Source organism: Limanda limanda, chromosome 22 (genome assembly GCF_963576545.1).
Source record: "Limanda limanda chromosome 22, fLimLim1.1, whole genome shotgun sequence".
Classification (NCBI taxonomy): domain Eukaryota; kingdom Metazoa; phylum Chordata; class Actinopteri; order Pleuronectiformes; family Pleuronectidae; genus Limanda; species Limanda limanda.
The window spans coordinates 14,517,834-14,541,094 of record NC_083657.1 but is presented as its reverse complement, the minus strand read 5'-3'; the positions used below and the strand labels follow the sequence as shown (position 1 = coordinate 14,541,094).

General features: G+C 40.7%; 1 protein-coding gene across 3 annotated transcripts in view; it reads right to left on the bottom strand.

The window, feature by feature from the left end:
• nrxn2b (neurexin 2b) overlaps nt 1-23,261 on the bottom strand; it is a 533,986-nt gene that overhangs the window by 283,433 nt on the left and 227,292 nt on the right. For all 3 annotated transcript variants that reach the window (XM_061066072.1, XM_061066073.1, XM_061066075.1), the window contains 2 exons: nt 2,144-2,263; nt 865-1,246 (listed from right to left, as the gene is read on the bottom strand). In XM_061066072.1, the coding sequence (XP_060922055.1) occupies nt 865-1,246; nt 2,144-2,263 (502 nt within the window). The remainder of the gene's footprint in view (nt 1-864; nt 1,247-2,143; nt 2,264-23,261) is intronic.

Here is a 23,261-nt window from a genome sequence, read left to right as displayed (position 1 = left end):
ATACTAATTCAAGTTGATGTGTCTGCACATGGCACTTACTCACTGGTCTGACATGTAAATATAGAAACCTGCTTTTGTCTCCAAACCCTTGTTTGCCCACAGGCAGATGAGGTGGCACACTTCCCTCCTTAACACAAATATGGCTCTCTTTTGTGTTTAGGGTTAAGGCTATTGTGGCTGTTCCATTGAAGGTATGCATTTTTTTTCTACCTTGATTCTAGTCCCTTTATGTAGCCTCTTGTCTTTATGCCGCAGAGGCAGCTCAGGCTTTTGTGTTGCAACAAGGCTAAGTATAGAGCACAAGAGGAAGAGAGACACAATAGCTAAAGCTTCTTTTTGATCCTTTAATTATAAACAGTATTTAAGGTGACAATTCAAACCAGGTTTTCCAGGGTTCAAGCTCCTTCAAGAATTGTCCAAATACTTTGTCAATCAGAGAAATGCACTGTGCTCACACATATGCAAATTATTCAGATTGTAAAACGAGCACCAAAGACAGGTTTTTAGAAAACCAGATGTAGAGAGTTCTACACTTTCTGTTTACCAGCAAATAACAACCTCCAGGATGTAAATATTTCAGCCGAGCTTTCAAGATAACTGATCATGATTACTCACATATACCTCACCAACTTTCATCCAAAAAACACTGATGAACAGCCTTAACATATATTTTAATTAATACTTCAGTACACACCATGGCACTAGGTTTGATTTGTTACGAAACTAAGTTCCGTGACTTTCAGCCCAATGCGAACAGGTTATTTTCTGTTTTATGTCAACAGCAGATTGGAGATGCAAGAAGGGCCCAACAGAGGAATTACTTAAAACGTACTGACCAGTGGACATTTTTTTTAAACAACTCACCCTTTCACCAGTTCCACAACAATGAAGTCGCTCCCGTCTCCAGAGTTGAAAAGCATCAGGCCGTCGGGCGTGGTAGTTTTGAACTGAAAGAAGAGGTGCATCGAGGCGTAAGCTTGTAACGTTGCTAACGCTAAGTAGCTGCCTTTCGTTCGAAACGTCACCGGATCTGCAATGATGTGGCGCATGCCGAAGCGGGCGTTCAGCTCGCAGTAGGAGATGTCGCCGTTTTTACACTGGTCTAGATATGGCAGGCCATTGAAGGTCAGGCCCTGGAGATGGCCAATGAAGTTTGAAGGCACTACAGATATGAAGCGACGCTCAGTCATGATGCCCGTCTCGATGTTGTGGAACTCGAGACGTGTGTGGGCACCCGTCATCTGACCTGGAACGTTGAAGGATACAGAAAAAACAAAACATCATTAACTTAAAAATAGAGATATTAATGGAACCTCATAACCATAAGCACATACATATATATTTTCAAGACGAGTAAGTTAAACGAATAAGTCATCTATATGTATATACGTTTTCAATGGAAAAGCCATGTTAATATTAAAATGCCTTTAACTGAAGAACAATGTAAAATAATATAAACTTGAATTTACCTTGTCTGCTATAATATTTTTACAATAAGCATTTAATTTATGTCTTTGGCATATCTTTATTACGCTTATTACATCTAATGTACAGGAAAGGTTTCAGCTCCTTTTCTAACCTGCTGTGATGGATATTACGATGATATTCCAGAATTTCACAGGGGCAATCTTTGCTTCTGGCCTCAATGTGTCCACTACCTTTCCTCCATCTAGCTTCTCATCTAGCTTACAGTCTGTGCTCACCTATTCCTTCACCCTTTGCCCTTTTATCCTTTTGCCTGGGGCCAAAATACAGTGAGCACAAGTGACTCCACCCTGTCTCTTGACCTTTCATCCTTCTTTTGCCATTTTCTTAGTAGCTGGCAGAACCTGTCCTTGCATACTTTGTACACAGCTGCTACCTCACAGTTATCTACTATAAAAAAACTCTTTTCATTTCTCTTCGTGCTCAGTCTCAATTGCATATATTTCATCGAGCTCTTAATAGATGATAAACATTTAAAACTTGTTACCGATCTCCCATATACATTTTCAAACCATAAGTCTGATTCATTATCATCATAATTAGTCACGTTCCCTTTGAAGATAAAAAGGAAACATGGTTTGTTCGAGTAAATCCCATCCTTATAGTCACAAGGATTTCATTAGCAAATGAATCCTGCTGTGTCCCAAACCCAACTAACCTTCCACTGTGACATTATCCACAGACAGCTGCAGGCTCTTGCCTCTTCGCACCACCTTCACTGCGTGCCACTCGTTGTCGTTCAGCTTCTGCCCCGCAAACAGTATCTCCGGTCCTTTGCCTGTGGTGGGGAGGGGGGATTCAAATCACAATCAGCACAGTGGGAATTGTGTTTGTGTCTACTCACGCACCCACACACCAGATCTACACATAAAAGGTGACAGAACTATTGGAGAAAATCTGCATGTTTGCGAAACATGTTCACCTGATGGATCGTCGCAGCATACCGGAAATGAAAGGAATCAAATGTCTGGCCTGACGAACTGTGATATCAAATGTCTTCTGAAACGCTCACAGTGCTGCAGTAGGATGTCATGGAAGACAGTAGGACAAATACCTTGTAATAGGCTGAGGAAGCAGATTAGAACAGGCAGCCAACGACGACTGGAGACTCTGTTACAAGCATTATATAAAGTCAAGTTCTGCTTTCACAGAGCATTTCATGTCTCAGATAAGCACATGGAGCACTCGCGTAACACGCCCTATAAGTTTAGGAGTTAATAGGTGAGACCAGGTAGCTTAACTGCTCATCCCACAAACTGCTCTCCTCCCTAATTCCCCCTTTCCACATCTCCACTTCCAATTCCCCTCTCCTCCGCACCCCTCTCCTACTGCTGTTTCACCTCACCCACTGAAAGGCAAAATACAGTTTGATGCAATTGCATATGGTGTTGCAGAAACGTTTAATAGACCCTCATGTCAGCAACAGCAAGACTGTGGTCATTCATACCCTTTACAATTCACCATGATAAGATGACATGATTCTTGGCTACAGTCAAAGCAATGGCTGTTGGGGATTAGTTGACGTGACAAAGTTTGTTTAAGGATTCAAAATAGACACGTCGGAGCAGCGTGGCTTCAGAAGTCAAAGTGAAGGCCTGGCAGGAGTGGCCATGCAAAGTGTCACAGCATTGGGGTGAAGGTGATCAGTGGATATATATTTTGTGTGTGTGTGTGTGTGTGTGTGTGTGTGTGTGTGTGTGTGTGTGTGTGTGTGTGTGTGTGTGTTTGTGTGTAAACAGAATAATGAGAGGAGACTTCCACCTTGTTGGCAGCAAGGCAGACTGAAATAGCCGAATGCAACCAGTCACTTGTATTCAGCCACCTTCTGTACTCACCACACTTTTAGTCACTGTTATGTCATTGTGGCTGGTAAATAAAGAAACTGTGGCATCAAAAGGATTTCATACTCTAATAGTACTGATGAGTTGTTTAATACACATCTAAAATTAGAAACTGCTCTTCACTTATAGGGTCATTGGCTCTATTCTGACAGGCTGGCTGCCTGTAGCCTTAGTGTATTAACAGACAAAACATGATTGTCCTCTTCCCCCGTTTATAGGGGAATTTTAACTCATGTTGCTTTATTATATAGTTTTTTTCATGTACTTTTTGACTCAAGCCACATGAAACTGGACTGAGAGACTTTTGATCACACAATATGTGAAGTAAATATAAGGGAAATGCCTGCTATATTGCTGCAACTAGAGCAGGAGTGTATTAAACTTGCCAGCAAAGGTACAGCTGATACAAAGATAAATTGAAGGACAGAGCAAAATATATATATATATATATATATATATATATAAAAATATATAAAACGGTTGAAGATGATAAAAAACAGGAGTAAAAAGGAACCTTTAAAAAAAACTAAAAACTGAGAACCAAAGTGCAACAAAGCAGCCGGCGAGCTGGCTGGCTGATGCAAGATCGTAAAAGCTAGAAGAGTCTAAGGCAGCACAAATGAAGGGGAATGACTACCCTTTAGAATGGAGTCCATGCAATATTTATTTGGCTTGGCTGCCACAGGCCACAGGAGAGTAAGGGCCACTGCTGCATACATAGCAAGCATCGTTTGAAACATAATAACAGTAACAATGAAGGAGCTTAAGATATATACTCTGCTCGAGCTAGCCAAGCAACCAGAAGCTCTAGGTAGAAGGTGGTCGAAGTGCAGCCTGGGACCCATTAGGGTGTAGGGGCATAGGGCAATGCACAGTACCAACACACACTTAAGGTCACTGTCATACTCTCTTCTCTAAAGTTGGGTTGGGCTAGTTAACCATTAAAGAATAGCTTGCAGAGATCAGGAGTATGACGATGTAAATTATAGCACCCTATCTTACACAATTTGGCGTGTGTGTTGGCTTGACGCCCAGATGATGATATTATTAATCAAAACATATTCCTCAAAACATATTCCTCAAAACCTCATACTGACGAAACACCTGGTGTTGGCTCGGTGTGGCATATTGCTGAAAGTGAAGTGACGCCTCACTTCACTGCCCAGGTGAGATGGCAAACAAGAAAGCTGAGAGCTAGTTGTCCAGGGTTAAATGAGCCGCTAAGCCTTTAATGCAGCCACTGGCAGAGACAAGTACTCATTGCTAGAAAAACAAAGGGGGAGGCAAGGCTCATTAATAACAGAGCTGGTGATTATTAAAATGCAATTAATTCTCAGGCTGTCACTTGTGCCCTCTCGCTTTGTGTTGGAGATCAGCAGGGCAAAGTGCTGCCTTCACATAAACAGAAGCTTCTTCTTTCCTCATCTCTGCATCTCTTTTGTTCCATCACAGCACCCCACTGTGCCTGGCACTTCCTACATATGCCACATGGGAGAAGAAGACATGCCAGGGAGATTTCTTAACCAGTGTAAAAATAGCCAGGAGTGTGAATTACCTTCATTGGCTGTGTGACCACATCAGAAATGAGAGGTGTGATGTTTGCGGGTTGTTGCACTATTACCAGCACTCATCCATCAGTGGTTGCTCGGTTCTCTCTGTAAACAGCCATCATTAATGTAATCGGATCAATGAAACACAAGCTGACAGCCATTGGCTGCTGTTTGTTGCCATCAGTCTCTATTCAGGCTATGTGTGTGCAGTGAGTACTAGAGCACTGTTGTATAATTATCATGTCTAAACCACAATCAAAACAACTTGAGTGAAGCTGAACATCAGTCTGCAGTAGGCAATGATGACAGCATTTATATTCTGACAATCAGGAAATTACATAAAAATGTTTTTCTCTGACTATGAAGAAAGTGGCACAGAGATCCAAAAATCTTTCAGACGAATGATGAAAATGTTTTCACTCAAGACGTCTGAGGATCTTAAAATAGAAGCATCTGACAAATTAAATATGTTGCCAAGCACAATGAATTATTTCCTCTCAGTCACTGACACCGCAACTACAAGCCCCGAAATGAACCTAGAGTGCTGAAACAATGTTATGAGACATGTTTCATTTTGGCTCTTTTACATTCTACATGATACAGGGGCCCTGTGTGGTCCATCAACCCCACTGTCACTCCAATCAATCCTGACTGATGTCGGCCAAGGAGCAGCAAGCTTTCCTGAAATGGTTGTTACGCTAACGAGCGCAGCAGAGTCTAATGCTGACCAGGGGGCTCGGAGCTTGCCAAACAGGAACGATCACTGTTAGCCAGAGCATTGGCTTAACAACACTACCACAGCTCGATAGGGCCACAGGCAGTCCCTGGCAAGTTTGCTGTTGGTACAGTAGATGGCATAAGAACCTGCCATGAGTCATGCAGTCATACACAAGGGCAAGCCACTGAACCAAGCAGTTTATTCAGGGTGTCTGAAGCATATGTGGTTAGAGTGTTGGGATTATACGGGTAAGGGGTAACTGCAGGGTGCAGTGTCAGAAATTCAAGTCAATGTTTGCTAAGGGGATTCAACATGATGTTTGAGCTAACCAGACTGTGATTATATCCCAAACCATTCTGATGTAGAAAATGATGTAGCATGCCGTGTGGATTTGATGGTATAACAGAGATAGCAACACATTTACACGTATTACAACTAGGGATGGGTATCGTTTGGTTTTTATCCGATACCGGTTCCTAACCGATACTTTTAAAACGATACCGGTGCCTAAACGGTGCCTGAACCGATACTTTTTTCAAAATAGTGCACAAAACGATACTTGACTAAGAAAGGCTTTTTTATTGCCAAATATATTAACTGTTTAAAGTAGATTATAAATATGAATAAATACAAAACCCTTTTGAACTTAAAACTATGAATAACATACGAACTGTTAACAAAAGTTTAGACTATACTTAAATAAATAAAAATAAATACAAAACACACACACTCTGACTCGTGACTCTGACTTCGGTGCCTGAGCCAAATGAAGACTGAGGGTCGCTTTTCCATCACTCAGAGACCCCCGTGTCTCCGCGGCGGGGGCTGTCGCAGACAGGCTTCGGCCCCCCGCCTTCGCCCCCCTAAAATGCGGTCGCTTTTATGAAACATTTCTCTGCGTGGTCTTCGTCCCGGAGCCGGTCCCGGAGCAACGCCAAGGAATGCGCCCGGCGGGGGGGGGGGGCAGCCAGCGCCGGGGAGAGGTGACGGAAGGAGCGGAAGTGTGAGGAGGCGGGACGAGCGGAGACTTCAGTCTTCCATTGGCTCAGGCACCGAAATGAGGCACCGAAATCTCCGTTGCATTTCGGTCCGGGTAGGTACCGGTTGTATTGGAACCGGTTCCATATTGGAACCGGTTCTCGGTACCCAACCCTAATTACAACATCAATGTAGCATTGGAAAGCCTCTACTTATCCCTGAGAGAACAGATATTTAACACTGAACAGAAAATCTTGTATCCGAACAATGCTGTGCCCTGAATGTACCACTTTGCCATTTTTCATCTCAACACTGACTCAACTTAACAGGGGAACCTGAGCTGCCATGTTAGTTGATTTCCCCTTTTACTACAGCGTGATATTCTGTTTTACGATGTTTGACAGAACCTGCCATCCTCAAGTATAGGAGACAGCAGTGAAGGCCAATTCAAGCTCTGTAATTCAAATTCCCTGCAAGAGAACATAATTATGAGCAGCTAGCACTCAGGAAGTTTGAGGTCACGAGTTTCCACGAAGCGGCGCGCACGCACACACACACGCACACGCACACACACACACACACACACACACACACACACACACACACACACACACACACACACACACACACACACACACACACACACACACACACACACACGCACACGCAACCCATGAGAGAAAAGAAAATACAACAGTGGACTGCAGTCCAATTAAAATGGGCTCAAGAAAGATCCACAATCCCCAGAGTTTCATTCTCAGCTCAGCAGCCCCACTCTGAGGAAAGATGAAGGACACTGATGCTGATGTGAGTGTTGACGAAAAGGTGGCGCGAGAGGATGAGAGATTGAGCAGGGGGGAGAGAAAACAGAAGATGCAGAGATGAGGGTGGATACAAGATGATTGAAATGGATTTTTCATGGAGAACTGTAGGGGAGGTTAAAAAAACAACCTGAGAGACCAAATGCTGGCCGGGGGAAATTGTAATGCTTGGCATCTTTGTGGATTCATATGGAATACGTGCGGACAGAAAAAAAGATGTCTATAAAATCTCTACTTAGTGAGACAGACAGATGCTGTAATTAAAAAGAGAACGTGTGTATGTGTCATATGAGTGGAGGACTTATTTATGTTCACGATTAGCATTTACTACCAGGTGATGGACCTCAGGCACCCCCCTGTTGTGCACCCATCTGGGAAAGCACATTGTATAGTGAACACACTCTTTTCTTCATAATCACGCAGAAGTAAGCACATCCTGTTGCAGATGGATACCAATTTTGAAATAAATAAAAACAATATGTAATTGGTTCTATAAAACTGAAAACATAGGAAACAACCAGCAGGATTGTTATGTGCTGAATTGCAGCATTGCCATGATAATCAGAATTGAGCCATCAGTTATTGTACAATCTTTAATCAAATTGAATTATCATAATACTAGTAATAGTAAATACAGTATGATCACAGATCTGAGGTAAACAATTGGTGTCTTTGCATCAGCATAGTGTATAAATTTAAGAAAATGTCTTTCATAATATGCATAATGACATTGAGTTTGTCACAGGCTGAGCTTAGATTAGACACAAATGTTATAGAAATTTATTAAAAAAGGTGTGGAAATGTCCAGCATGTTGGTACACCTTGCATGGCATGATATGCATAAAACAGCAACAACAGCTGTAATATGTCTGTTGGAGAGGTGTAAATTATATTTAAAAGAATTAAAAGAATAAATAATTATAGATATTTAATTGTATCTCAGTGTTGTGCCATTGCCGTTACCCAGCTAACTAGTCATAATGAACATCATTTATAAAATGCATAATTAATGCTTAAAGAGGGATTTACAAGTCATCGGCTGCAAGGGAAATGCGTCAGGTTTCTTACATTTGAGGGAGGTCTGCCTGTGCGTGTGTATACAAGAGAGAAAGGGAGAGCTTACTCATACATTAGACCTTGTAGATGAGAGCAGCACATGCTGCGCACAATAGATACATCTCCCACACACAAACACATGGCCCTGGTTTCCTGCCAGACCAGTGTCTGTAATTGGACCATTGGGGTCCTGTATTGTGTATGTGTAGCAGTGTGATTATTAGAGGAGTTAGGACAGTTTTTGAAAGAAAGGACATTTTGGGTGGTCCACGACCTTGTAAGCTGTTTCAGGGTCAGAATTTTGGTAATGTTTGGAATTAAGTTTAATGTTTGAGGTAAAGTAGGGGCCTAGAGAATGCATTATGTAAACAAGTATTCAGTGTGCAATTGTGTATATATGTGCGTGTGTATGAAAGAGAGACTATAAGTATGAAAGAATAGTATCTGTTTTGAAAAAGGTGCTGTTGAAACTTTAACTTATGTCGCAGGTTATAAGAGTGGTGACAGCAAGGGTTTGGAGAGAAATAAGCCTTATTGGAGAGTAGGGGCAGCAGGAGTGTATGTGTGTGTGTGTGTTACACTACGTGAGAGAGCCAAAAGACAGAGAGATGCAGTGTCAGCAAGGCAGCTTTCCCAGCCAACAAACTGGCACAGGAACATCATGGTGTGGCATCACGGCACTTGTTTATGTGTGAATGTGTGTGGTGATCTTCAGGACCACATCTGCAGGAATGTTTGAATTGCCTAGTAATGGTGATAAACAGCAGACTACAAGTACAAAACATATTGCGTTTTGAAGACTTATTATACAAATATTCATGTCCATTTTAGTGTATGAATGTATGTGGTGTTTGAGGGCGCGTTGAGGTTTATGTGCCAACCCCATGCCCCCTCTCTTCTCTACCATCTGTGCTGCTGGCATGTCTCCTTAGAGCTGGTAATGAAGAGGAACGCCACCCCCCCTCACACACACACACTCCGTTGCTTCCTTGTCTGTGTCTCGGACAATCCTTTTCTTCCTTTAACACAGTCTATTTACCCTCAAATGGCTGCATTACAAACTACTTCCTACAAAAACGTACATGAATTCACAAACAACTCGGCTCCAAGTATTCTGTTTTTAACACACCCTCTTAAACTGCGTCTCCTCACAATCTTCTCGACTTGCCATTGATTTTTTTCTTCTTTTTTTAAATAGAACTTCGCAGCATGTTGCCTCTTAAGTTCAAACATCTGAACTCTCTCCACCCACCGAAATGAACAAATCCTATAAATACCAAACATCTCAGTGCTGCGCTGAAAGAGACCCTGATAATGTTCCAAAACAAACACTGATTATCCACCCGTACCCAAGATTACACTTGGTTGCTGACATTCACACTCACAACCCCGCTGCCACAGCGCCCACGCACATGTAAGAACACAATCCTACAGCAACCCACTAACATTACATACACCTTTGTCCTATGATGTAATGAGACAGAGGCGATTAATAATGACCTCAAGTTGACAAGCGTCATCATGAACATGTCTTGTTTTGTTACACTTTAAAACTGCAACCTTAAAAATGTTTATTTTTTTAAATGTCATCAGACATGTTATATTTTGATTGAATATGTTTCACTCTTTAGAATATCTGTCTTTTTTCCAGTAAAGAAATTATTTAGTTACATTGCAGTTTGAAATAATTAACACTTGGTTTCCATTAACAAACCAGTGTTAATAATACTTTCACCAACACAATGTGCAAGTACTCTGCACTAGGGCTGCATGATATAGCGAAAATGAACTATATACGCAATGTCAACATGTGCGGTACATGTATCACAAAAGACTGCTTGAACTGCGAACACACTCTCCATATCAATATATTTGGTCAATGAGATGGAGACCTGCTGCCTGAGATAATATGTTAAAAATATGAATATGATTGACAATTACAAGGGGGGCCTCCATCACATTTCTTGCCACCACCACCTCCTGACTCCTGAATTCTAGTACAGTGGAAACTGCTAGTTATCACGTTTATCCCAGGCCAAATTAATGTCAATATTTGATTGATTATACTATTAAAAAAAGTTGCATTGCTTCTTTATTATAGCCCCAGAACCAGAGGGAAAGGTAACAGCATACAGGCACACAGAGACTATTTTTGTCTGTCTGTCCTAATATCATGCAGCCCTACTCTGCATCTTGTAATGTGGACTGCACATCCATTTTAAGTATATTTGCTTTCCTGGTCTCTACTGAGAACTAACAGTCCATCACACCCTTGTTTGTGCTCTGGACTGTTTTGAGGGCAGTAGTTCAGGAGGGTTTTTGGATGCCATGCCTCACCAAACCCCACGTCCAATGCCCTTTTGCCTGCCTCCAATGATTCTCCCCTGTGCCAGCTCGGCCTGGAGCAGATGGGTTGGATCGGCATGGCATCACACAAGCGGACACAGTGGCATGTCAAACAAGCGGTCACAGGCCAGCACAGGCATACTGTACTGCCATATGGGAATAATATGCGCTAGGATCACGTTGAATAGGGACACACAGAGTAGGATGCACGACCTGATTTGCCTGCAAATCTGTATAAATTGATAAGTGCCAGGGTATATATGTCTGAAAGAACACACACATACTCACAGCAAAGATTATTTATGAGAGACGATAGGCAAGGCTTTAAACCTCCCTGCTGCAAGCACCATTGCACACACTCAGATGTGCACGTGCACAAACACAAGCACACTCTTCTCTTCTCATCTTATGACAGTTATAGCAGGAGACACACACTGTGGACTCACACTTGGCATCAGACACACTCACAATCACAATCCACTCTATCCATCATCAGACAGCAATGAAGGACACAAACACACACACACAATTCTAAACTACACTCTCCAGCCCTGACACTTGCTCTCATTCACACACTGACACACACGCCCTCCCCTCGGTGTTCCGCAGACAGTGATGATGGCCTGTGTTTGGGAAGTTAATGGCTGTTTGCTCCTCACAACCTTCACACTTGATTACCCCAGTCGACTGCTGTCTGGACAGCAGGGCCACAACTCGACACCATACAAACCCCATGCCGCTGCTCTCATATGCTAAACACGTTTGTTAGAAATGTTAATCCGAGATTGAGGACGCTCTGTGCAAAACGCTATGTGTCAAATCCCTTATGAAATGCAAACAGGGCATAGTGCTATCTGTCAAAGTTGGCTGGTGTTATTTAAAACATAATGATTTATCACTGCATTTAACAAGCAAAGAAAACAAAGAAAAGGTACATTGTGACAGGTGGGAGAGCAGACTTTGATTCCAAAAGTGCTTAGAATATGCAGGTCACATGTTTATTCATTCAGCTTAAGTTATTCGGTATGGGTTTTTCGCTGCATATGATCATTATCTGATTTCCATTTGAAAGTGATGTAATGTTATGCCCAACGGCTCATTTGGGGAATTACTATAAACTGAAGGAAATGACACAGCCAACTGTAGTGTTGCAGATATTAGCACGGGTGATTTAAACACTGGAACACCTGAAGACTCTGGTGGCATGAAAGCAGCCTGCGAATTAGCTACCAATAAAGTTATTGGTTGTTAAAGCAAATATGTTAGCTTTTAATTCAAAGTAATTGAATAAAATATAAGATGGTAGAAATTGTGGTTGGGTAAAAACACAGTATAAATGAGTGACTAGGAAACATTATAAAAATAATTTTAATATCATTTTAATGTTAATTAAAAACTACTAAAGATCACTTTTACTAAACACCCTCAGATATGTTCTCTCAATCCTTCTGGCGGGAAATAATGAAGTGAATACAGTGTTTTGCAAACTTATTTGTCTGAAATTGTACATTAGTTGCAGATAGGGTTTCCCGTCAGTAAAATGCTTCCCTGGAGGCAATCAGGTCTATTCATCATGTGGGGGCCTCTCTGGCTCATTTCTGTAAAAACCCTATCTTTACATCCTGCATAGAGGAACGGCGAGATGATGGAATCCAAAGCTATTAAAGCTGTGGGTTACTGACGGTGAGAAAACTATTTTTCATGCGGCCATGTTCTATACATGTAGTGCAATCTCCTGGATGCCATATAACACAGATAATACCCTTTAAAAATAACCTTTCATTATTATCTCATATTCAGAACAAAATACAGAATAAACTGCTACAACTTGCTGACAATGAGCCAGTCAGGAGATGTAGGGCCCAGAATCACTGGGGAGTTTAGTCTGCATTTTCAAATAAGTACCATTTGTTTTGACTGAAGCACGGTGGTTCTTGAAACTAACCTGAAACTTTACTGATGCCAATAACCTATTAGATATGATTGATTTGCATGTCACTCTATATTTGGCCGGTTTCTCTTCTACAGCCATGACAGTCCCATGACAGATTCTAGTTGTATTGAGTCATCTGCAATTTTGTGTTTATGAAATGTAATGTTCTAGATTCAGTGGAAACTATTGGAGAGGGTATATTCAATAAACTGCATTTTTTTTAGCTTAGTCATTACTGTTTTAGACTGGGGACATCTTTCATCTTTTGCTGGGTTGCAAAGATGCCATCTAACAAGGTAGACGTGAACACAAATGTGCTCCCTTTCTTAACAAGCGTGTTTTTGAAATAGTGTAGGTTTTAATGATTCGATCTGTTGTGAATGCTTCCTGTTTAAGAAGAGTTTACTTCTGGAGTTAAACAGGTGTTCCTGTTTAGTGGAAATTAAGACGTATAAAAAGTATGATTTGTTATCATAGACTGATTATGCTACTTCAGTGCCACCAACACTGCCAAAACTGTTTATATATTTCACACATTTATTGAAGTTAATTACAACACTACAGGTGGCTGTGTCATTTCCTACGGTTCATAATAATTCCCATTGAGCAGAACATGGCCTCACTTTCAAATGGAAATCAGATAATGATACATGGCTTAGTTTATAAATATGAATCACACTGGAAGGTCTTCGGATGATTTTCACTTCTTTGCTTTGTGACTGTCTGGTAATCTTGTTTGCTTTGATTAGAAGACCACATATCTACTAACTAATTAACTTAAAGTCTATTACTCACAGCCACATTGTGATTTGAATGGGCCTTGGTTTATGAAAAAAATGTTTACAATAAATATGCCACGGTGAGCACAGACAAATATTTATTCTTGGCTAATTTTGAGTGATTAAAATTAGCATTTTTTTCTCTTCTATTTAGTATCTCATATCGAAAAAAGATTAATATGCCTCCTTGAAATTAACAAGTAAGCAATGATACACATTAAAATTACGAAAGTGCACATAAGAGTAAAACAAAAGGGTTTTAACTGTGAATTTCAGTCTAGTGCTCAGTTTAATTCAACATTATTGTTCACTGGTCTTTTCCATTTACATCTTAAAATAAGTCCTAGAAGATGTGCTTTACTCAATGTTGAGAAAAACCTGTTTAACGAACCGTAAAAGTACTCGTTTCTCATACATGTGTCTACAAGACAAAGGATTATGTAAATTAGGCCCTATATAGAAACTCATGGCTGCGACATCATGATTCACGACCAGTAACTGTGTTAACTGCCTTCATTGACTTTCAGATTTGAAAAAGTCGTGTTTAAATAGGAGTCAAGCAATAGTCAGAATGGAGTCTGTTTCGGCCACGCCACATAGAATTTCCTCAGTCACTGTGCAGAAAGGATAATTTACCAAATGGTTATTATATACACACACAACATAGAAAAAAATTACTTTTCTACTGCTGTGGTTTGTGGTTTATGAGAGCGCTGAGAGTTCCTCAATGGAGGAAAGTGACCCAAATGGAAAATATATTTTTCTGTAAAAGCAAAGACCAATAGCAGCAGGTTATATAAGGCTGCAGAAGTTAATATGGTTTCTATGGCGAGAGACAGGAAGGACTTTGCTCTTCAGAGATATCAGGATAAGACGTCCTTTGACGATAATGCCATTTGGCTCCCGTCTTAAGATATCATGTTTTCTATCTCAAAGGAGTGGAGGCCTATCGCTGCAGATCTAATGAAAAGCTGGGTGTGTTTGTGTGAATGTGTGTGCGAGTGTACGCGAGTGTGCCTGCACGTGTCCGTTCTAAATGGTAGCTGTATGCTAACAGCAAAAAATTTCTGTGATGTAAATGAAAGATATGAGCAGATTACTCTGATAAAAATGCAAGGAGACATCTACATCAAGATATCTACATTTATGTTTTTTCTTTCCTCCCACTCACCATTGTCACAATTCTAACCCACATTTTTCAACGTTTAATCCATCAAGTCCTTCCCCCCCGTAAAGCAGCTCTCTTTAGCACTTTATGTGTCATATACGTCTGTGAAAGAGAGCTATTTCTTTCAGGGGAGTGGAAGGGTTGTAGGGCTGTATTTTTTGTGGGCGTATGAAAGGGACTGAGGATTGTTAAGTGGGGGATCTGGCAGTCAGCTGAGGACACCATAGCATGCTGACACAACAGCAAAACTGCCCCCCCGCAGCAGCATCCAAAACATCTCAAGCGTGGTGCTGCATCACGAACAGGGACTACAAAGATGGGAGGTGGCCGAGAGTGTGTCCAATATGAAACTGTGTGTGGGTGTGTAAGGCTATGATGATAAGGGAGGGGTCGATGAAAGAAGACGAATAAGAAGTGAGAGTAGCAGCAAACAGATTATGACCCCCAGCCATGATTATCTACGCCTGCCACTCTGACCCCCTGCACCAATTACTGAGATAAGGCAGCCACTGCGTTCGTGTTTGTGTGACAACGGGAGTCCCACTTTGAGGCAGAAATATGTGTGCGATGCTTTCTCGCATATAGACATTTGTATGCACTGCCTGCTATCAGCGGCCACACACTTTCTCTTTCCCACTGTTCTCGCCGATGTGCAAGAGGGGTGTGCTGGTGCTTTAGCATCCATGACAAGATAACCGTTGTTGATAGCCTCTGGAATTGCAGATGGCCACCGCAGGAAGACATATTTGAGTCTGGAAGATGTTGAGAGGACAGCAGATTGATTTTGTGAAGCCGGGAATAAATCATACATTTTGCCCTTCCTCTCAAGAGTTTTGGAGCTCCCTTTGGATCTTCAAACACAGGGAACACACTTCTTCCCTTTCATACTACCATCTGCAACCTCCCCCCTTACTTTCCATTTTGATGCTCACCCTCCATTGCCTGCTTCTTATCAGTTTCCTTTGTCCTCACAGTTTCTTTTTTTTCCCCTTCCCCCTGCTCACATCTCGCACCGTAGCATTCTATAAAAAGGTCCCGGGGGGAATGCTGATTTATGATTTAAACCATATTTTCCACCATGCTGTGGCAGGAGGGGATGGCCCCATGGGATAGCCATCAGTCCTGCAAGGCAGGATGGGCTTAGACAGCTCCAGGCTGTTGCGGGTTCTCTCATTAGAGTCGGTGTAATGAGTCCACATCTAACCTGTCGCTTGTGCCATGCAGCGCTGCAAGGAGGCAGACTGATCATGGACTGAAGCTATGCCCATCAGGCTGCCAGATCCAAATTCAAAATAGAGGCAGTGCTCTAAATGCAGTTGTTGATATCGGAACAATTTCGACATCTTTGTTTTGTGTTAACAAAAAATCTGTGAAAAACAATTGCAAAAGGAGATTCCACCCAATGCGGAATGGGACATTTTATTTCTACTGATGGAGAAAACAACAGTATTTTACAATTCCAGGAATAAGCACTTAAGGTTTATTCGTTGGAATAGTGATTGCATGCTCCCATGGTACCTAAACTAAAAGTGTTTGGGCTTATATATAAATTCATACATAAGAGATTTTCTTCTAACACTTCCACAAGTTCCAAAAACGATAAGTGGTTTCATGAAATCCTCAGCATCAGTTGCGCTAAAACACTTTAAAACAGCATCTTTTTTAAATCTTATTTAAAAATATTGACATAATACAACTATTGTAACTGTGATTCTTAGGGCGTTAAGACAAATCAGGGGACCTCCATATCCTTCCCTGAAAAATGTAAAGTCAGTCATTGCCACTGCATGTACGTTAACATAATGCTAAATGTACAGTGGACATTACAAAGTAATCAGAAAACGAACAAAGAGCTGCAATACATTTCATAAAACTGTTCACCATCTGATATATATATGTGTTATCTGGGCTACATCCATCTCCTAATTCCTCAATAGTTCTATTGTGGGTTGTACTCAAAGCTCTAACGTCAACAACAGATCAACCAAACAGTCACAATTACTTCCCAGGTCATTTATAATCCTTGTGAATTGTTAAAGTCTGAACCCAATTGGCCATTACACAGGTAAAAACTGAACTTAATATGCTTGTATCATGACATTTTATCTGGTAAAATTTCACCCACTTGTCGGCCAAAAGTGCATCCCTAATAAAGGTATAATCAGACACACACTGTTCAGGTCCCAGCAGACACAGAGACAAGCTTGCTATCCTCCTGCCCAAAATGCTCCACAAGCCGTTCAGTGGACCAGGAGGGCAGAAAGTGTCTTCCTTAACATGGCTGCCTCCCGATACTAGACCAGGCCCCAGGACGAAATACAGAATGTACCGTTTTTCCACCTTTTCTATGTAATAAATAATTGAAATTGCCAAGAGTAGAAGTCAACAGTGGAGATTGGTCGGGACGATTCCTACAAGACAAACTGAGGCGAGATGGAAATCTCCTCATTCTGTTTGGTCTAGTAAGCAGATTGCCTCAGGTGTCTATAAAGTTCAGAGAGCACAGACAGGAGGAAGAAAAGATGGAGTAAATGGAAAAAGAAATGATACAAGGCACAGTGTCGTCTTTCTTAGATCTTCTTCATTCACCCGATATTACTTATAACCTCTGTCTTCCCTGTTTCCCTCTTCTGCCTTTGTCTCATTCTCTTTCCACTCGTTCATCTGTCAGTGGACATCAGTATCTATCTGCACTCACCAACCCCCTGCACTTCGTTGTCAATGTAGGTTTTGTCTCCCCCGCTCCGTCCTGCTAAAACTTCTCTCTCCTTTGGGTTCAACATTGAAGGGCCTTTGACAGTGAAACAGTTGTGGAATGTTTTTTAGGCTGCTGAGCCTTAAATCAGAACAAAGCACTGCTTTAAAAAAATGTAATATAAATGATATACGACTAAGCTTTGTAAGTTTTTCATACAACTATGGTCCATCACCTTCCCAGCATGTCCTTCAGCTGGAGTGCCCTTCCATTTGTCAGTACTTGGCAATAACAGCTCGTCGACTCATTTGTGAAACTCCGTACAGCGGGAGTGTTTTGGCTGATTGTCTCTCCTGAGCTGCTTTAACAGCAACAAACAGATGAAAATATTCTGCATCTCAGAAAATGTATTCACATAAATACAATAAAAGCAATATAGAGGAAGTCAATAACTGTTTAATAAAAGATTGTTAACAGCCGACTAGGACATTCTCAGTTGGTCAATCACCCAGAGTGCAGAATTGAGACTGTAAGAATGGTTTGTGATTACTGAACCGCATTCCCTTATACATGTGGGCTATTATGAATAACTTATTGAAATTCTACTTGAACATACTGACAGAAGCTGGCCCCAGTTTACATAAATTGCTATCATCACACCAACACTATGCATAGTGACAGAACGAGAGGTCATCTTAATGTAAACATTAGCAGACATGTTTACGTAAGTTAGCGTGCATGGGTGTGTTCACAAACTCTTACACATGCCATTGCAACTGTTAGGAAAATGCTATCATTACTTATTCCTTTGAAGTTCAAAAAGGCTTCAAAGCACTTTTATTAGGCCATTTCTGTTTAACATTTTATGAGGCATTTGGGTCATTTGCATCAAAACATGGAAAGAGCTAAATATGATATTATATGTAGAAATGTATTGAAGTTGACGGAGAGTTAAGAAGACAAGTCGATCCAGAAGAATCATGGGCCTTGACGTTGGTGGACACCCGCAAATAAACCAAACAAAGAAGAAGAAGATGATATTGCATCAATGCATGCATTTATGTGTATGTTGATTTCCATGTGGTTGAAAAATGACTGGTGTATGACAACCTGCTAGGCAACTGTTAGGAAGAGCTGCATATATCCTATGTGTTGATTCACTATAATTATTTGTCTCACTGGTGCTAAGCAGTGTGCTAGTATCACACGGACGACTCTAAATTAAAGACAAACTTGTTAACTGGTAGGAAATGTGCAACTAATTGCTGTTATCCATCGCTGACCTAGAAGATTGCTTGTAACATAAATCTATTTATATCTAATGGTGCAGCCATACTCTGAGGGTGCACATATCCAAGGCAATATGTTAAGAACACACTTCTTATTGGCCCTTTGCATCACATTATGCCCAGAGTTTTGGAGGATAAAATGAACATTAAATATAAAGAGAGCTAACCTCCATTGGAGCATTAAATTGACCTAAAAAATAAAATCCCAATCCAAGCATATCCAAAATAAATGTTATACAGTCTAACTCTGACACATGCTTAAACTTCACAAACTGTAGGATGTTGTACTGGGGGCAGATTCTAGTGCCTACTGCAAATCCATCTATGACATCTATTTGGCTGAGTTGGACCGGTATGACTCAGGATTTAAGTGAGTTATTGGAAACTCATTCAAATTCAATATTTGTATGAGTAAGAGTAAGAGAGCCATCTGCTTTGAGACAAATGAGGGCGCTGGGGCGGCAGATAAGAACCCAATTCAATACAAATTGGAGTGAACACAAAATACTTTCAAATTTAAAAAGGCCATGATACGGTCTGTCTCTGAGCACATGTACTTAATCTGCAGTGGAAATTGATACAGGGTTACATGAACTCTGCTACATATTTTAGTAGTCATGACCATGGAGAACACATGGGGAGGAGTGAGACAGCTGAGATCCTGGCAAACAGCAAAGACTGAGGAAGGTGACAGAGATATGCTCCCTATCTGTGTGTGTATTCATTTCTCTGCTCACTATGTGTCAAGTGATGAATCTATGAATGCATGTGCTTGCGTCCATGAGCATCAGTGTTGGTGGGAATGCATATATCAGTGACAATATTGGAGAGTAATGTACGAATCATCTTGCCCTAAAACTCATCACTGTGCTATACTTATTGGTTTGACATCGCTGAATAAAATGTGAACATACACTTCCATAGCTAGGAAATGACTTGATTATAGGACAGGTAGTGTGTCATTGGAAAAAATATACTGATGTATTTAGTTACTACTAAGTGAAAATCAATAGGATTTTGCTCATCCTTCCAAATGGTTTGATTTGCCTATATATTGATATGACTCTTGCAATAAACATGATAGGTTTAGTTTTGTACTCACATAGGCATGGTTAGCCACACTCAATATTTCATTCCACTGGTCAAAATATTAATATACAAAACCTATCAGCCATATTGTCAATGCTGTATATAAGTACTCAACCCATGAAACACATTGCTTTGGTAATTTCTAGTGTCCACAAAGTGATGATTCACTCTAACATAAACGCTGTTTGTATACAACACAAAGGTTTTGGTAGTCTGCATGAGCAGTAGCAGCTGCCACAGCTCAAAAGACCAGTAGAGACTCAAACCACCTAAACAGCAAACCAAAGAAAAAGCATCACAAGACTATACATACAGAACATACCTAAAGTAGATTAATAGCATAACTTCATGTCACAGTCTTATTATTAAGGCATCAGTAGATCTAACTAAATTAATTATATTGAATGAAAGTGTTGCTCAGATGTATTCTTATGGCATTGCAAGATTAGCCTCATTATTACAACAGCAACCCATGTGTTCTCAAAATGTATTTGGAAGTGAATAAAATAATAAATCTAAAAGCATAGTTCAAAGCAGTCAGTAGGTTACTTAATATTTTATCAGTACATCGCGTACATGGTTGCAGTGCCTCAGTCAGCCTCTGTTGTAGGATGATACTGATGTACAAAAGTACAATTAAATGGCAGACAGGAGCAGACCCTACACTGGAGTACACTCCTGCTGAGGAGCTGGCACTCTGCAATAATGAGTATTGCCCCTTAACGGAAGGGGGTCTCTTCAATCCCTCGTAGGAGTGGTAGCCTCAAACTACTAGACTGCGAATACAACTATTTTATTGTTATTTTTGTTTCAGCTGAAGAAGATGACACCGATAAGTCATTCTCTCAGATAACCAATAGCTCTAATTTAAAGAGAGATGTCTGTGAAAGCTTGTCCGGTTGCCTATCTCTGTACGATCTTCACCTCCAACCATTACCTATGCAATGAGGAGATATTGATACAAATGCTGAGGCAAATTTTCCAAGATAACGTACTAGGAGGTTAGTGGTACTTTTATTCACTCTAGAGCAGGATAAGTGTGCAGTAAGCCCGGTGTGCAAGTGGGTTTAAGCCACCAAAAAAGACGAAGTGTAACAGAGACTGAAGGTGGATCTTTTGTCAAATTACTGTTATCACATACCCCATATTACCTTCAGGCCCGGCCTCACTCCTAAGAAGATGGACTTTTCAGACTTTAGGTTATACATGGACGTAGAATAAAATGGAAAAGGTGAGAGCACTTAAGATGAAGAGATATCTCACTACAAGTTCCATCTAATACATAGCCACTAAAACGAGAATGTTTAACTTTTGAGGCTCAGAAACTAAAATGAAAGGCTGCTGTTGACGGGAATGTCTTCATATCACCCATGATATGAATGTAAAAGAGTATTTTGCATTTATTGTATAAGAGCTCTGCATAGAAAAACATTATCTTGGTTTCCCAAAATTTGACCAGAGTTCCCGTCCCAGTCATGTTTTTGATTAACCATTACTTCCCCTAACCTTAACCAAGTGTTTAAAATGCCATGCGCAGAGAAAATGTATAGACTAAACTTAATATAAAAGTGACAAAACTTGATATCACTGGTTTCGTTAGTAAACACAAAAAGCAGAGCATATTCAGCCCTTTTCACAGAATGTCTACTCATCTAAAGTGTGAATGAGTTCTATGAGTATTATTTTAGGTTTTGTTTGTAAGCGATGCTTACATACTAAGCTGGGATCAGATCAGATACTCTATCTACAAACAGACACACTGTGTGTAAGTCTGCTAAAAAGGGTAGGCCAAAGGGTATGACATTAGCAGATGGACCACTTGTGCCCCACATGCTGGCCATATGTCGTGTCAAATCTAATCTGGTGCTAAGAGAAGGTGTTGCCGGCTGCAGAAAGGCCACCTTTCCAGCAGATATCATCAGCCCGACACCCTGACCTGAATGCAGCAGAAGGCTTACAGCTCTGCTCCATATAATGTCTGGTTGCATTACAAGGGGAGAGCAGGGTCAAAATGTATCACAATAAAAACACAGGGCTGAACTATCACTTCCTAAGCCTCGCAGAGCCCTACAAAGTCCAGAAATAAAAAAAAGGTCAGAGGTTCAATAGTGAACAGTACAGCATTACAACCTCAGCTCTATTTTCTGAAGCTCTTTTTGTACCAAATGGTTACAGTATAACCTGCTGGGTCCCAATTAGAGTGACGAGATGATCATTATTTAATCTTATTGTTCATTTCATGTACTTTGCACATGTTATGATGCAGTGATGTGACGTCAAAGTTAGGGTGGGATGCAGAAATTCATATCCTAATCCAGCAGTCACAGGCTAGTGTAAACATCTATATGCAGAGTTGGGTCAAATTCACTTTAATGTGCAAGGGATATAAATGTTTACCGCTACACGCTGCTGCTAATGTAAATACAAGCAAGAAAACCGACGTGCATGGGGCAACCAGTAGAGACTTGGTGCACTGATTTTCTGAAAAATAAAGGTTAACTATAAAACATTCCTTGTAAAAAAAAATAAAAAAAAATAAAAAAGTAAGTGTTTTAACGCAATGGCCGAATTTCAGAAAATAATGACTAAGGAAAAACATTTCTAATGTTATTTGTATTTCTATGAGTAAAGCTGGCAGCAATGCAAGACTGAGTGGCAAAAAAAGGAGAGAATATAAATCTGTCGTGACCTCAACCACCTTATACATGATTTGTTACAATCCAACACAATCTACACCGGGTCTAACAAGCCCAACAGAAATGGTTTAGATCCCTGAGGTGGGAGAAAAACACACAGCTTCCCTCTCTCTCTCCTCCCTTACTGCAGAGATCACATAATATCCCCAGTGCTTGCCCGACATCTAGTGGTTAACCTTGGGTATAGACATCTTGAATGCATTGCTTGAATTGTGTGTCACGCCAGATTCTCCATATATAACAAGTGTTGTTATTCATCGTGCACTGAGGCCACCTCCATGCAACGTGGAGGTGTTTGAAGTCAGGAAAAATATAGCGTTAAAGTGCATTTAAGTGCCTACACACAGCACATGTAGTAAAAGGCACAGAGCACATGCAAACCAACTGTATGAGGCTAAATAAGCTCCAATGACTACACCATTTTATAAATTTAACCATCACCATACCACAACAAAGCCCTTTACATGAAGCCATAATCTAACTTCAAACTCAGATCCTTATTTAAACCTGATCCTTTTGACTGTAAACTAACGGTTATCACCAATAACTCACACAACTAATACATGAAATTCATAAAGCCACCAGTAGAGTTATGAAAGTGGTGGGTTATGAGCTGTCACGCACGCACCATCAATCAATCAATTAAATGTTATATGTATAGCCCATATTCACAAATCACAATTTGTCTCATAGGTCTTTAACATGGTGTGACATCCTCTGTCCTTAACCCTCAACAAGAGTAAGGAAAAACTTCTAAAAACCCTTTTAACAGGGTAAAAATACGTAGAGAGAGGGCGCGACATGTGAGGGATCCCTC